At 39.6% G+C, this 14,019-nt stretch overlaps 2 protein-coding genes across 2 annotated transcripts in view; one reads left to right on the forward strand and one right to left on the reverse strand.

The window, feature by feature from the left end:
* Positions 1-1,491: 1,491 nt before the first annotated feature.
* On the reverse strand, positions 1,492-4,977 carry LOC139812311 (signal sequence receptor beta). Its single transcript, XM_071777027.1, has 3 exons — positions 3,828-4,977; positions 2,584-3,382; positions 1,492-2,344 (listed from the first exon to the last, which is right to left on the reverse strand). Exons 1-3 carry the CDS (start codon positions 4,524-4,526, stop codon positions 1,815-1,817), a joined length of 2,028 nt encoding a protein of 675 aa, XP_071633128.1. The 5' UTR covers positions 4,527-4,977; the 3' UTR covers positions 1,492-1,814.
* Positions 4,978-5,577: 600 nt separating this feature from the next.
* Positions 5,578-14,019, forward strand: part of Mcu (mitochondrial calcium uniporter) — a 62,281-nt gene continuing 53,839 nt past the window's right edge. The window contains exon 1 of the mRNA XM_071774750.1: positions 5,578-5,945. Coding sequence (XP_071630851.1) covers positions 5,853-5,945 — 93 coding nt within the window. The 5' untranslated portion in view covers positions 5,578-5,852. The remainder of the gene's footprint in view (positions 5,946-14,019) is intronic.

A 14,019-nucleotide genomic window follows, 5' to 3' on the forward strand; every position in this document is an offset into this window, starting at 1 on the left:
ATTTTAAAAGAATATACATTGGATCGACCCAAGGAGATTTTGTTGGTCAAGAGAGAATAACGATGGGATCTGATTATCGTATACGTATATTTTTTTATATTTATTTGTCACTTATACGTATATATATATCATCTCCAATAATGTGAACTACATGTACAAATATTTTTAATAATACTGATTGTATCTGTGACCATATCTAATTGTACATTGTAACAAATTCATGAGATTTTAAGAATCTCATGGCAGGTATCTGCATATAATATCTGCTTGCCACACTTTCTACATAGAAAAGTGTACTAATATCGTGTGTATGGCCCGTTAGGAAAGAGTCCAAAGCAAACGATGTAAAGATCAGGAGAAAATTCTTTAATTTGCAGTTTTCATCACTATATTAGTTATCTTACATTACGAATGTTTCTGATGATGCCATTACATTGGATATGTTGTATATGGATCATGTTATATTTAGACAGAATCTTTTGTTATGTTTGTACGACTTGTTTTCATTTTTATACTGCCGTTAAAACTATGCCATGTAACGTTTAACAAATCATGTACAAAGTTTATTGTTAATATTATGATAGTAGTTGCTAATGATAATGATAATATCAACTGATTGATCTGTTTTGTCGAATTGTGCCATTTTATCAATGTTGTATATATGATTACGATTATAATGTATCAATCGCGACATCGGATTTTTAGAGTCAATATCCTTAATTTCGTTCAGTATGGCGGTAGCAACAAATGTCCGGATTGCTACTACCTGACAATAACCTGACGGCAAACAGAGATAAGTAATAATCTCGCGGGATTTATCAGAATCGCACGTGTAAGCAGAATTAGCATTACCACATCACTGATCCTCTATTTATTTATTTTTTATCTTTTTTACATTTTTCTATTATATCTTTTTCATATTTTCATAAATAATTAAAAATAATGAAATAATAATTTTGTTAATAATAAAAGAAAAACAGTACAGTTATGTATGCCTGAGTACTGTCGAATTTTTATATCTAAATTAAAAATTGTTTTGTCTCATTTTGTATATTAACTACTGTCATTAATCAATGATGGAGTACTACTAACTGCTACGAAATTTCACGGGTGTATTCATTTTGCGTATAAACGCACAGAAATGGCGAGCGTTTTGTAAATATTCCAATATAGACTGCCCAAGAAAAGAAAATGCTATCGTTGTGCGATTAAAGAAAACCGGCGTAGGATGTGTGTACGACACTTCAATTATTTAACTTGTGACTATTCTAATGTAAAATACTGTAATAATTGTACGAATAGTCTGTAAGTTCTAATAAAAGAAGCACCAAAAATCCTGCTGGACCGTTTTGTAATGACATATTGAAGTGATACTATATGCAATATATATGATACATTTTTTCTAGTACACATATTTTGAATTATATCTTTCTTCATTTTAATTTTATATGTTCTATTTACAATTCTTTTACACGTATACGCACAATTCTCTTTGTTCTTTTCCAGGCACATTTGGTACGTCTTGCTATTTTATGCGCATCAACATCCTGGGACGAAAACAATTTTAAAATAGTTACATTTTAAAAGTATTTAGACTTAGACTAATATCTCGCTATAATTTAGAGCGATGCGATAGAGCAATATATAGTCCAACTTTTTCCCTTTCAAAGTTGCACAGCGTCCTTGACTATTCCAGTACGAGGGAAATTAATATAGTTTCTATAGTAACTTCGCCGTTTCGTCATTCTATGTCGATATCTTCTGCGTACTTAAATCAAATTTCTCGTCATGGCAGCAACTGACACAGTTACTTATCATACATTTGTACTGTAAATCAACGAGTCATTGTTTATTGCAATATCTCTCGTAGATTCATTCAAGTCTGGCGTCTTTGCAAAGACAGTGTCATCGTCGCACGATTCGCTGGACGAAGAATCCAGGCGTTTCGGTCCCAACACAACTTTCAAATCTTCCTTAACAAATTCGTGATGTAAATTCATCAATTTTATAGTTCTTCGAAGCTGATAATTTGATTCGTTCAAGTCCCTTCGATCCCCAGACATGTTAAAACGTTCTGTCAAGATTGGATTTTTGTCCCCAGCATTATAACCGTCGATATTAGATTGAGCGCTGGTTTCTTTGCTTTCAAATTCTTTCGAAAGCTCTTCGTCTATTTCTTCGATAGGATCTAGAGCATATTTTATTTCCTTTTTAAGAAATCTTTTCCTTCCAATTTCCATAAGATCCTTGCCAATCGATTCACCGGTACCACCTTGATCTTCGATAAACATCGGAGTACTTCCAGATAAAGTATGCACTTGTCTCGCTTTTTTTACTCTTGCTCCTATAAATACATTATTTCTATTACCGGAAAGATCGGAAACGATTTATTTTTTACGTATTTCAAAGCTAGGACTGCTCAGGTAGTCTATTTTTTAATTATATGCTCACCAATTGTGCTAAAATAATTAATAAAAAATATTAAGAAATAGTCGAGATAAAACGCGAGAATATTTTTGAGCAATAAATTGCGATTGTAATATTGATATTGAGTAAAGATAGCACTTTATACATTTTACCGACCCGGCACTTGAATCTTCGTAACATTATCTTCAATTTTGACATTCGCATCCGATTTATTCGTGTCGATAGACCTCCCTTCTTCGACTTTATCCACGCCTTCTCGATACCTCCAAAATCTCGAGTCGACGTTTGGATGACGTTCCGCGTTGGAGGTCGAGCCCGGTTGCAGGTAAAAGCAACCACTGTCGGAGGAGAAGATTCTTTGCAGGAACGTCCTTGACGGGCCTCTGTCGACAGCAGCGTTGGCCCGCGCGTGATTCAGGCATTCCGATCTATTACGGAGTATACCGCAGCACTCCAGCATACCGAAGATCAGCAGCATCGCTGCACCAACTAAGGCCAGCAACGCGGCCAAGCAGATTAATTGCCAGGAGAAACTCAATAATATCGTCACGGTATCCTCGTCCAGGCGCACAGAGCAAAAGGGGGCCAGGATACTCCCGAGGATCGCGCAAACGAGGTGTACGCCTACGACGTTGCAGTAATCCTCCAGAGCGCTGCGAAAAATCCACGTGGAGACGAGATAGAACACGATCCCTCCCAGGCAGCCTAATGCGATAGCTATTTGCGGCGAGTAATCATTCGCCGCGGCCGACACCGTCACCACGCCGGCGATCGTCCCCTGAACGCATCTCATTAGTGTCCAATGATTGAAGGTCTCACGGCCGAGGACCAAGTGCAGAGCCACGATTATCAATGTGCACGAGGACGCGGCTAGCAAGTTGTTAATGTACGCGTGCGACGGGTCCCGTGCGAACGTTCGGTACTTGTCGCGGTCGTGCACGCTCGTGCACAAATCCTGAAAATGTACGCAACGTTGTATGCAGTTGACTGGCATTTCTGTGGAACTGATATCTAAAAAATCGTCACGAAGTATTTTTTTGCGAACTTCATATAATATTTTCCATTTATGTCGATCGATTTTTCATAATGACCAAAGTGTGACTTCTTTAGATTTTTTCCCCGAGTTCAATTAACAGCTAGTAAATTCTAAATACGATATAATCAGAAACGAGGTATATCTCTTATGTTATATGTTATATCCATTTCTATAATACCAATGTCGATTAACTTTAATCTCGGTTCGACTTACTTTTCGTCCTTTTTTAATTTTAAGAATTAGAAAAATATAAAAAGTAAGTTGAACCGAGATTAAAGTTAATCCGCATTGACAGAAATGGGCATTATCCTATTAAAATTTGATCCTATTAGCATCCTATCCTATTAGCATTCAACCAATTTACTTGAAGCCCGGCGAAGATCAACAGTAGACCTCCGAAAACAGTTCCCGCGGAGCCGGGGGTGATACTCGCGTCGTCCAGGTCTCTCAATCTGAACATTCTTCTACCGAGGACGACGCATCCGATCAGGCCGGAGAGTCCTCCGACGATATGAATCATCCCCGTGCCGGCTTGGTCCTTGAAAGTCACGGTCCTTCCACCTAATTCGTTCTCCGCCATCCATCCCAACGATGCCCAGTGAATGAGCAACGGTTGGATCAGACCTGATAAGAGGGCACCCACCAGCAGATATCCCGCCGGATGCATTCTACCCGCGACGGCGGTGGTGCAAATCGCCGAGGCGATTGCCACCGCCTGCCACCCCACAATTGCCTCGTTTCTGTCGATCGCTGGATCACCGATCCAGTGGCCCGCGCCGATCAGGCCGGCGACGTCGCCGTTGTAGGCGACGAGAAACCCCGTTAGGAAGTACATAACGGTGACGCAACACAGGTCGACCATATTTTGAAGGAGTATCAGATTAACATTGTTGACCGGCACGCTGCCGATCTGAACGAGGACGAAGCCGATGCGTAGCAGGACCGTCAGGAGGAGACGAGTCAGCGAATTCCAGTGGAGGTGTGTGGTGGAGGTAGAGGTATAGTTGCGAGGCTGAATAGCGTAATCGTAATAGTAGAAGTAATCTCTATCAACGGACGACATTATCTCTTCTCTTGGAGTTGGGTATCTCTTCTGTGCCTCGCCTCGTCACGTTATCATATCGTCGTTCGCCGTGGTTGAGATATACGCTTCGAGATTCGATACATTTCGCGGGATTGACGTTCCTGCTGGGGTTGGGATAGTTGACGAGAAATTGAATGAAATAGCGTGCGTAGTTTGATCGTCTATTGTTTTATCGAATCGATTAGTTCATATATTTGAAAATTTGCTCGAGTTTTTATTTAATTTTGGTATAAATAGTCATTACAGGGAAAGAGTGTTATTAACCGACGCCGACGTACGTGTCGCGAAAAAACATGCCATTCATCAATTTGAAACTGCAAAGACAAATCTCGCTAAAAATCGGATAAGAATGCACCGTGAAGACAGTAGATTCATAATATTAGAATATTGTTTTCAAAAGTCTTTTACACCGCGACTTAAATATCGGTGTGTCTCCATCTTATTATTGTTCAGTGTGTTATTGCGATAAATATTACCACATGCCTCAGTGGTCGAATTGGTACGACGCCCTACACGGAATAAGGGAGGATCCAGGTTCGAACCCTGACCGAGGTAATAAATTTAATAATTTAATTTAAATTATTAAAAAATAAGATGCTTATATATATAAGTATCAAAGATTATTAACGTCTTGACGATCAATCGGACCAAAACCAATGGTCGAATCGTCACGATGATTATTTGCCAATTGTAGTCGATGAAATGAACGTCTAAAGAGTCTTTTTGTTTCCCTAAAATAAAGGAAGATATATAGAAGTTCCATCAACGCGTCGGTCGACAACTTGCGCGTGTATGCGCGACGCGCGGGCAATAGGAAACAATAGGGAACACGTTAATCCCGGAAGCAACGTCTCCGCGGACGAGTCGCGGTCTCGCGGTCATCGCGGTTCCAAAATCCAAACGTGCCGCGAGCGGCAGCGTCCCGGCCGCTCGGCCAATGCGCGTCGAGCGCGGCACGGCGCGCATGCGGATTGCGGTATGTCACGCCGCCGCGCCGCAAGGTCGGGGTCTCGTCTGCGACGTCTGCGTCGTCTGCGTCTCGGGTCCGCGGCGCGCCGCCGATGCCGCCCGTCCGTCGCGGACGGTAGTCGCTCGTAGCCGGTTGTCGGTTCGCTCAAGCCACGCGCACTGCGGGTCTGCGGGTGGCAGGGCAGGCGGAACGTTTGTTGTCCCCGGTCCCCGTCGGTCGTCGAGACTCGTGCGCGCGCGAGGGAAGAGCGAAACGGTGGTGCGGCGGGTGCATCCTCGCGTCGACGAGGACGAAAGACGAAAGGTGCAGCCGGTTTTCTCAACAGCGGCGACGAAATGGCAGCGGTATCGTGCCGGGCGATATTCGTCGTGAGGTGGTGCGAGACGAGCCGCATGCTAACCACCGCCACGACGAGGAGGTGCCGAAAGGTGAGTGAAAGAGAGAGAGAGAGTGAGCGCGCGCTCACACACCTTTGACATGTAGGGCACGGCGAACCACACCTGCGTAGCGTGCGCGGCCTGCAGGACTGCACTGCAGGAGCCCTTCGGCGATCCCGCCCGGTGGAGACTCCTCTTCCTCCTCTTTCCCCGTTTTCGAGTATTCGGAGTATCGGAGCATATACGGACCGAACGAGGGGGGCCCCCCGGTGGCGGGGGGCTCGGTTACCTACCTCTAAGCCGGCGTGCGTCGGTTTATTTTGAATACGTGCGGATCGGAGACTGATATTTGATATTGCCGGGCTCAGGTATCCACCCCCCGACCTACTCGCGGTCTTGCGATAGCTGCGATAACATGTGTTACGAGGTCCCCGAGATCCTGCTTCTCCCACTCTCGTTTAAAGCGTACGCTAGCTGCGGCACGAGTGCCCTCCTCCGAGCCGCTAGCGTGTGCGACCGCGGGCTCTTTATCACACGCGCGCGCCTTCGGGAGGCACGCAATGCGCCTTTGGCGGGATGGCATCGCGTCTTTCTCGATACGGCTGCAAAAAACTTGTAATGTTAATAAAACCGGTATTTTCGCGGAGAAAGAGACGGGGTGCCGCGATTTGAACGGAGCAAAGCGTTTCTGATGGTCTCCAGTGAACATAATGCCCCAAATCGAGACGTATGACGTCTTCAAGACGTCATATGTCCTAATTTGGGACCTACGTGTTGTCTGGAGTTATTTCTACCAAGTAGATTAACTTTAATCTCCGTTTAACTTACCTCTTACCTTTTTCTAAGTCTTACAGCTAAAAAGGAATAAAAAGTAAGTTAAATCAGGATTAAAGGTAATCCGCATTGGTGGAAATGGACATAAAAACGCGAAAAAATCCTTTTTTCTTCCGCATTGTCTTTCTCTCTGTCTTTCTTTTGGAAACTATTTGCTGCATGCTCGCAGATGCGAGGTTGCATGAGTATGTATTAGAATATATGTTAGATTGAATTTAAATTATAATTCCGAACACATACACGACATCGAGCATATACGTGCGCGTCGCTCGGGCTCCACTAATTGCTATAATAACGTTATTAAACATTAATTACAATTTACCGTGGTCAGAAACGAATTGATAATTTCAAGCGTAATATTAAAGTGAGATAAATCTTGTCATTTAGTTACTCGTCGTTATCGTGGATGCGCACGTGATCGCTTCGAATAATTTTACAACTACAAAGTGATAACGCGAGTAAACTTCTCTGTGGATTTAACGTGAAACGTACGCATGACATATATTACCAGGAAAAATTAGAAACTATTTCTAATCTTGACGTTATATGCTCGCAGTTAAGAAATTTATTACCTAGGTATTGGTAGAGATACAATATGCACTATCGCCAAAAAGTATTTACCACCCCAAGAAAAATAGAAAAAATTCTAGTTTTTTGCAGCAAACTTTTAAAGTAGAGATTATTGCATGGCATGTACTCATTGTTACCTTGTACAAAACTATGTTATGTTGTTATCTCTTAATCCCTTACTTCCTAATTTTACGTAATTATTTTGCGTATATGAAAAATCTCAAATAATAAATACATTTTCCGAGATTATCGGAACACGTTGGTGTATTTAGAAGCCAAAAATCAATTACAAAATTAATCAACAGGATGCTAACTGTGTAAGGCTGTAATAAAAAAACGTATCAGCCATGCATTGATGAGGCGAAAATTTAAAATAATGTTATTTTCTTGTCAAATCAATTCTTAATATTGTTTAAGTTACATGTAACTACCTATGCAATAAAGACATGTAGCAAATTATAGACCTTTTTATTAAAATTTTATTAATAAACTCATCTCTAATAAAATTTTCTTTAAAGTGGCAAATACTTTTGAGCGGTAGTGTATATTTTCGAACGATTTCTGAGAAATTATTTAATTTCTAATTCAAGACACTCGCACTGATTCCATCGCAAATGTGCGTATTAAGATGGAAATGGAAGTAAAAAGATAGTTTACTTTCTATCATCTGGAAAAATTGGAATAGACTTAAAAAGCTATCTCTTATAGATGCATGGATAATATCACGATCATAAATATTAAACAATTAAATCATTTTTATGCATTTGCAACGTACAAGTTGGCTAGTGTTTCCTTATAGTCATGCACCATGAAAAAATATACGAATAATCTCTCATGCTAATAAAATGTTATCATTCTTCTTATTAAATCCGCTTATCATTCTTCTTTTGCCACGCAATATGCGGTTGTAAAGACCCTTGCGCAATAGGCGATAGCGATAGCGACAGCGACAAAGTTGCCGACAAAGCTGTAGTTTTGTGCAAGGGGCTTAAGATAAAAAGCAAACCGCACGCACGCATCCCGATGCGTATACCTACGTCTACGCGCGCCTTCCTTGCGCAGATCACATCTGCAGTACGTCGGCATTAATTAGCGTAACGCTTATAGACGTGGAATATGACAATATATTTCTGCAACTTCCATTTTTCATTATTTTGATTTTAAATATCTATACATATTTTAATTATTTCGATTATTTCGATCTTAATGTAAAATTAATATACACATGTTTACATTTTGTTATATTATAGATTATAGGTATTATGAAATACACATTTAAATAACGAATACGGTATTATTCGCATATTAAATGTCGGTAATAAACTTATAATTATAATATAATTTCTAAAGTATTTCATAGTGCAACACACACATACACACACAAAACACAAGAGAGCTGTTTAATTTCTGTTTAAAGAAAATGTAAATTTATTTATTTTGAAACTGGAAAATGATGAAGATGAGAGAAATAAACTAATAACGTAAAATATTGTTATTATAAATTTCGTCAATTCTTTATATTAAAATTGCATGGATGCATGTCAACATTATATTGATATACAATCCAACTTATTAAATCAGCATACAGTGTCATTATATTTAGCACGCTTTCAATCGATTTTTAACATTCTTCCCAGCTTAAAATAGACCGCCTTCGCAAACTCCCATCGAGCAAAATGCAAAAAATACGATGCCACAAGTAAATAAAGGGCTTTATGCCGTAGTGAAGTAAGTGGGAAATTAATTATGAGAGACAAAGTCTCAAGTTTGATGAATTATCGAAATGAGTCAACAAATTAATATTACCAAACGTAGTAGAACGTCGCGTGTTTGTGTTCCTGCCGAATATCATTAACCCAAAGATTTTTTTCGGCATTTGGTCCTTTCGGCGCTGAGTATAACGGAAATTGAATATCTGATCGTTCTGTAGGCAAATACGCTCTTTGACGCGGGAACATCCAATTAATAGAATGCTCGCGGTGAACAATGTCCCCTTGTCCCCGACGTAGACATTGCAATTTCGATAACCGAGCCGATGTTCGATGAAATTCCCGGGCTATACCTATACCGCGCATCTTCGTCATAAAAGCGAACCGCTTGGTCCAAGCCGCGCTAAACGAGCCCGAGTTCATCTCTCGCATCGTCGCTATGAGAAGAGAAACATTTCCCGTGTGAGAAATAGAGATGCTACCTATGCTCGTAAATCAAACAGCGTCGCGCTTTAGCGCCGACCATCGCGCTAATATTTCATCCGGCTAATAGTAATTGTTCGCTGCTCGACTATTTCCTGCGTGCACGCAGATTAAAGTGCAGAGGAAGAATGCTCGCGGTGCCTTGGTTAAAATGGATGCGAAAACGGGACGGAAAAAAATTTGGGTTAAACATATTGTGCTTTTCTAAACTAGACGTCGTGGCCGCGTGGGTTTGACGCGTTTGACGTGGCTTTGGTGTGGTTTGAGAGTGTAGAAATTAGTATCACTGATGTGTTCCGACAGGCTCGGTTGCTTAAAAATAGAAAACGCGTACGCAGTTATTATTGTGCGAGCGATAATATTTATTTTATATTCTAGAATGGAATTTTTTCTGAGATTGAACATACAGAAATAGAATCGCAGCGATATAGCGTACAATAATCGTATGCAAAAATCTATATGTAATTAAAAGAAAAGATGAAGCAACGTGAATTAAATTAAAAGTGCAGAATAAAATAATGAAAAAAGATTGAACGTGTAGGTAATTGCTATAATCCAGGTTAAATGCAAAAATGCTGTTGCTCGCGTTATCTGACTCTGAGTCTGTCCGTGTCAGCGATCTGGCTAGGATCCAGAATTCTGCGAATAATGTGCCATAACTGTCGGGAATCTCAGGATTGTGGAGATCCGTGAAGCAGAAAGGTACTTCACGAGTGTTTATATATATGCGTCAATAACGCGTCTTTCTCATGTCTCTCAGTTAAATGTCAAGGGAGATAAATCTAGTCGCAGGTCTCTCGTGCTCTCCACGGCATTTATAAATATTCAGAGTTCTTCAGGTCGTCATACCGAAAATAATACCACATTCCTGATGAAACTTGTTTGGACCTCGAAAACGTTCCGAATCGTTTCTCATCGTCGATGGACGATCTTGAAGCAAAATAGAATTATTTATAAAATTTTCGAGAGGTTGACTTTTAGGCCGAGGAGCTTCGCATGTGGACGTGATTTTTATTCTTTAAATTATTATACCAAAAATATAACTGATTCTTATATCATCGTTCAATTCGATACCGTTTTCATCGATGAATTCGGTCTTGTAGAGACCAAACCTGTTTATTGTAAGTTTTTTAATTATGAATCTGAAGATCTAAACGTAATTCAAAAGATATATGAACTAAGATAAAAGCCTTATAGCGTTTTTCTTTGGCAGAACTGGTGCGCACTCAGTGCACATTAAAGCCGTTGTACACAAATCAACGTAATGTGTATGTTTAATATAAACGGGTTAAGTCACGAAAGTCTTAATATTCTTTATTGTACTGTTTGGTAAAATATGTATTGGCTATTTTATCAATTAAATCAGTGTACAACGACTTTAATGTGCACTAAGTGCGCACTAGTTCTGCCAATAAAAAACGCTATTAATCTTTAAGCGTGAATTTTTGTCTTTTTCAATTTTTAACAAGAAGATATCTAACAAATTAAATAATGACACAACACACAGAGAATAGTAAAAAGTTTCGTATAGCTTTTCTTCTGCTTGCTCTTTTCTGTTGTTCTTTATACTGCTCTTCTCTAGCAGTGTTAAAGCATCATAAATTCGCATCAAGTTTTTGAAGAAAACCGCTCGAAGTATTGCGCAATCCTGTACAAATACGTCAGCGTCCACTTTCTTTACCGTTCAACAATGTCGTGTAATGCGATGATGTGTGAAATGCAAGTTTGCGAAAAATGAATACGAGATGATGTATAGTTTCAGTGACTCATCAGTCGCGATACACGCGTTACGTCATTACACGTCAGACGGAGCCTGCTTGCGTTTCTTTTTTCAAGGAGCTCATCTGGTCGGTATTCCATTGAGCCGTCGCGGATTCTCGTTAATCTCCTTACACGTCACCTAACATGACGATCACGTATAACCGCTGTTTTTCCGAAAGAATGCGCGAATCCCCTGTTCGTTTCGCGCGGAAAGAAATAGACGAAACAACGAACGAGAATCCGCTGATTGGTAGACAGCGGAAAAGTGTATGACCTGATTACTTCGAAGCTGGGTCAGTTTTCCCAATTCGATAAAAAAAGTTTTATCCATTTCGACTCGAACTGCGACGTGCTTCGATGAAATTGCCATTGATCGCCGGTATTTTGCAGACGTACAATGCCGTGCAATTGTTCGAAGTGACAATCGTAGTGGGAAACGCGAGACAACTTTGGTCAATCGATTTTTCGTCCATTGTTCATCTATTCTCGTCAATGCTGATGCACGCGCCTCGACACAACTGGTGATCCGCGCATAAATTTGTTGACTCACCTTGCTTGGGTGACAGACCTACGCGAAGGCGTGACGAAGCGTCGTACGCGATGTCATTGACGCTACGTCCACGTAGGTGGGATGTCGATATAACGGCACTTACCTTCGTTCCGTTTATCGAAATGAATGCTTGATTTTCCACGAATTGCCGGCATTTAGAATATAGAACTTTTAGAGCTTACGTGCGACATGCGAGGTACATAAATTCTGGAAGTTTACGCAATAATTATACTGTTCGTGTCCTATTTCATCTGTGATCATCTTTATTATACGTGTTCCGTTTGATCGGTTCCCGGAAAAGATGAACAATTGCGCAAGCTGTTTGCGAGTTACGAAATTGCCTATGAAACTATTAACTGACTAGGTCAATGAGCTAATTAGCTAGTTTAATTAGAGTTAAATTAGTTAGTTTAATTGAGTGTGAGTAAAATGAATGGAATAGGAATAACGATATTGAATTCAACACATTGGAATGTGCGAAGTAGTATCGAATAATTGTGTTGTAGACTTTCCGTAAATCGGTTTATAAGTGAAAGTTGCATCACGAATATTTCAATAATTCGATTGACGGTGTGATAAGTGGAATGTTCTAAATAATTAATTACAAGCGATGTATTCTTTCAGCGAATAAATGTGCGATAGTTAACTCTGGAATATTGGCGACATGGCTTACTGACCCGTACAGCGCAGGAATAATTCCATTTCAATTTTAAAATGTAAACAGAATTCACACAGTGTTGCATACAGTTTGTGCATGAGCTACCGATCCTTCACAATGTACGGTGATCCCGAATTCGTTTTCATTGTTTTCAATAACATCACGAATCCGAAAAATTGGTCCGTGTATTTTAGCAATATTAGAACGGCGCACGACAATCAACGCGAAAATGTCTGCACTCCATTTTTTCTGAATTAAATCCTATTGGCAAATATCGATGAAAAATTTCTAGAGTTTAACCCGAGGTTCAACCGCAAAGATTAATTATTCTCTTTGACGAAGTAAAATAAATACGAGCGCGATAATTAACTGGTTCCTGAAATGAATACGGTATTTTTATAACCGGAATCGATTTTCTAGTTGAACCTTTTTTTTTTAAAGTTACGGAAACTTTTCGCGGCGTTCCATTAACCGACTAGATGATTCGGCGAAAACTCGTACGACCGCTTGGATTGCAAGAGTCCAGGTTTTTACCATAACACCTTCGAGTCTCTGAAACATCCGACCAAGTTCATTGCTTATTTAAAAGTTAGATTGAGAGTGGAAAAAGAAATTTATGGAAGAATTTGAATTTTCTTTTCTCGACAATTTTTAACATTTTCTTTGGTCGTCACTCGTCAGTAATTTTTTATCAGACCGTCGATTCGGTTACTTTTATGTTGATCTATTATAGGTCAGATATCACCTTGGATACATTACGTCTCACTCTGGAATAGCAATAACGATTTTTATGAAGATAGAGTACCATAAAACTTACCTAGGAGTTATCAAGTCTGCCAAGAGATTATATGCTTATCTTGAAACAGAAACGATCCATCTTGGAACTGAAATATTGAATATTTTACATGGTTAAATGTACATGTGTACATATATTTTATTGTATTGTTTTATAATTTTAATATTAAATTGATGATATACAAATCGTCATAAATATTAAAGAGTGAGAGAATATAATGCTTACAGATATTAGTAATTAATTCTTTATGTTTCTGTAATGATCAAAACAATATTTACCATCCCAGAATACATTTCATGGGCGACCCTTTATTGTTATGATTGTCGAATGTATCGGTCTCTGTTTTAACAGTGATAAATTTCACGAACAAGTACCATTACAAAAGAAAGGCAATTTCTGATAATACAGCATGTCACTTTCCCATACTGGTTTTTGTTAAAGTTTCGCAGCAGAATACACACGTAATAGTCAGTACTTTGTTAGTTCTCGTATTCAACGATTTATTTAAGTCATTCCGCACTGTCGGATATTCCTCGATCGCATTTTATACTTTCACAAACTCTATTCAAGCCGTATCTCAGCCGTGGGTTTCTTTTACAAATGTACGGGATGCTCGAAATAAATACGCTATTATTAGGCTAACCACACGGATAAATGTCATTTATCTTGAGAAAATGTGAGATTGAACTGTAGAACGTTTATTTTCATGGTATTTTATGTCCGCGCGTGGTTTCCGCAAGGGCACCGAATCTCACAATATTTTA

Source organism: Temnothorax longispinosus, chromosome 4 (genome assembly GCF_030848805.1).
Source record: "Temnothorax longispinosus isolate EJ_2023e chromosome 4, Tlon_JGU_v1, whole genome shotgun sequence".
In the NCBI taxonomy this organism is placed as follows: Eukaryota; Metazoa; Arthropoda; class Insecta; order Hymenoptera; family Formicidae; genus Temnothorax; species Temnothorax longispinosus.

Excerpts from the sequence above, each read along its gene's own strand:
- LOC139812311 (XM_071777027.1), bottom strand. The coding sequence starts at position 4,526 with ATGTCGTCCGTTGATAGAGATTACTTCTACTATTACGATTACGCTATT. Across the intron at positions 3,383-3,827 it reads TGATCTTCGCCGGGCTTCAA|GATTTGTGCACGAGCGTGCA; the intron begins GTAAATTGGTTG and ends GTACATTTTCAG. Across the intron at positions 2,345-2,583 it reads TACGAAGATTCAAGTGCCGG|GAGCAAGAGTAAAAAAAGCG; the intron begins GTCGGTAAAATG and ends ATGTATTTATAG.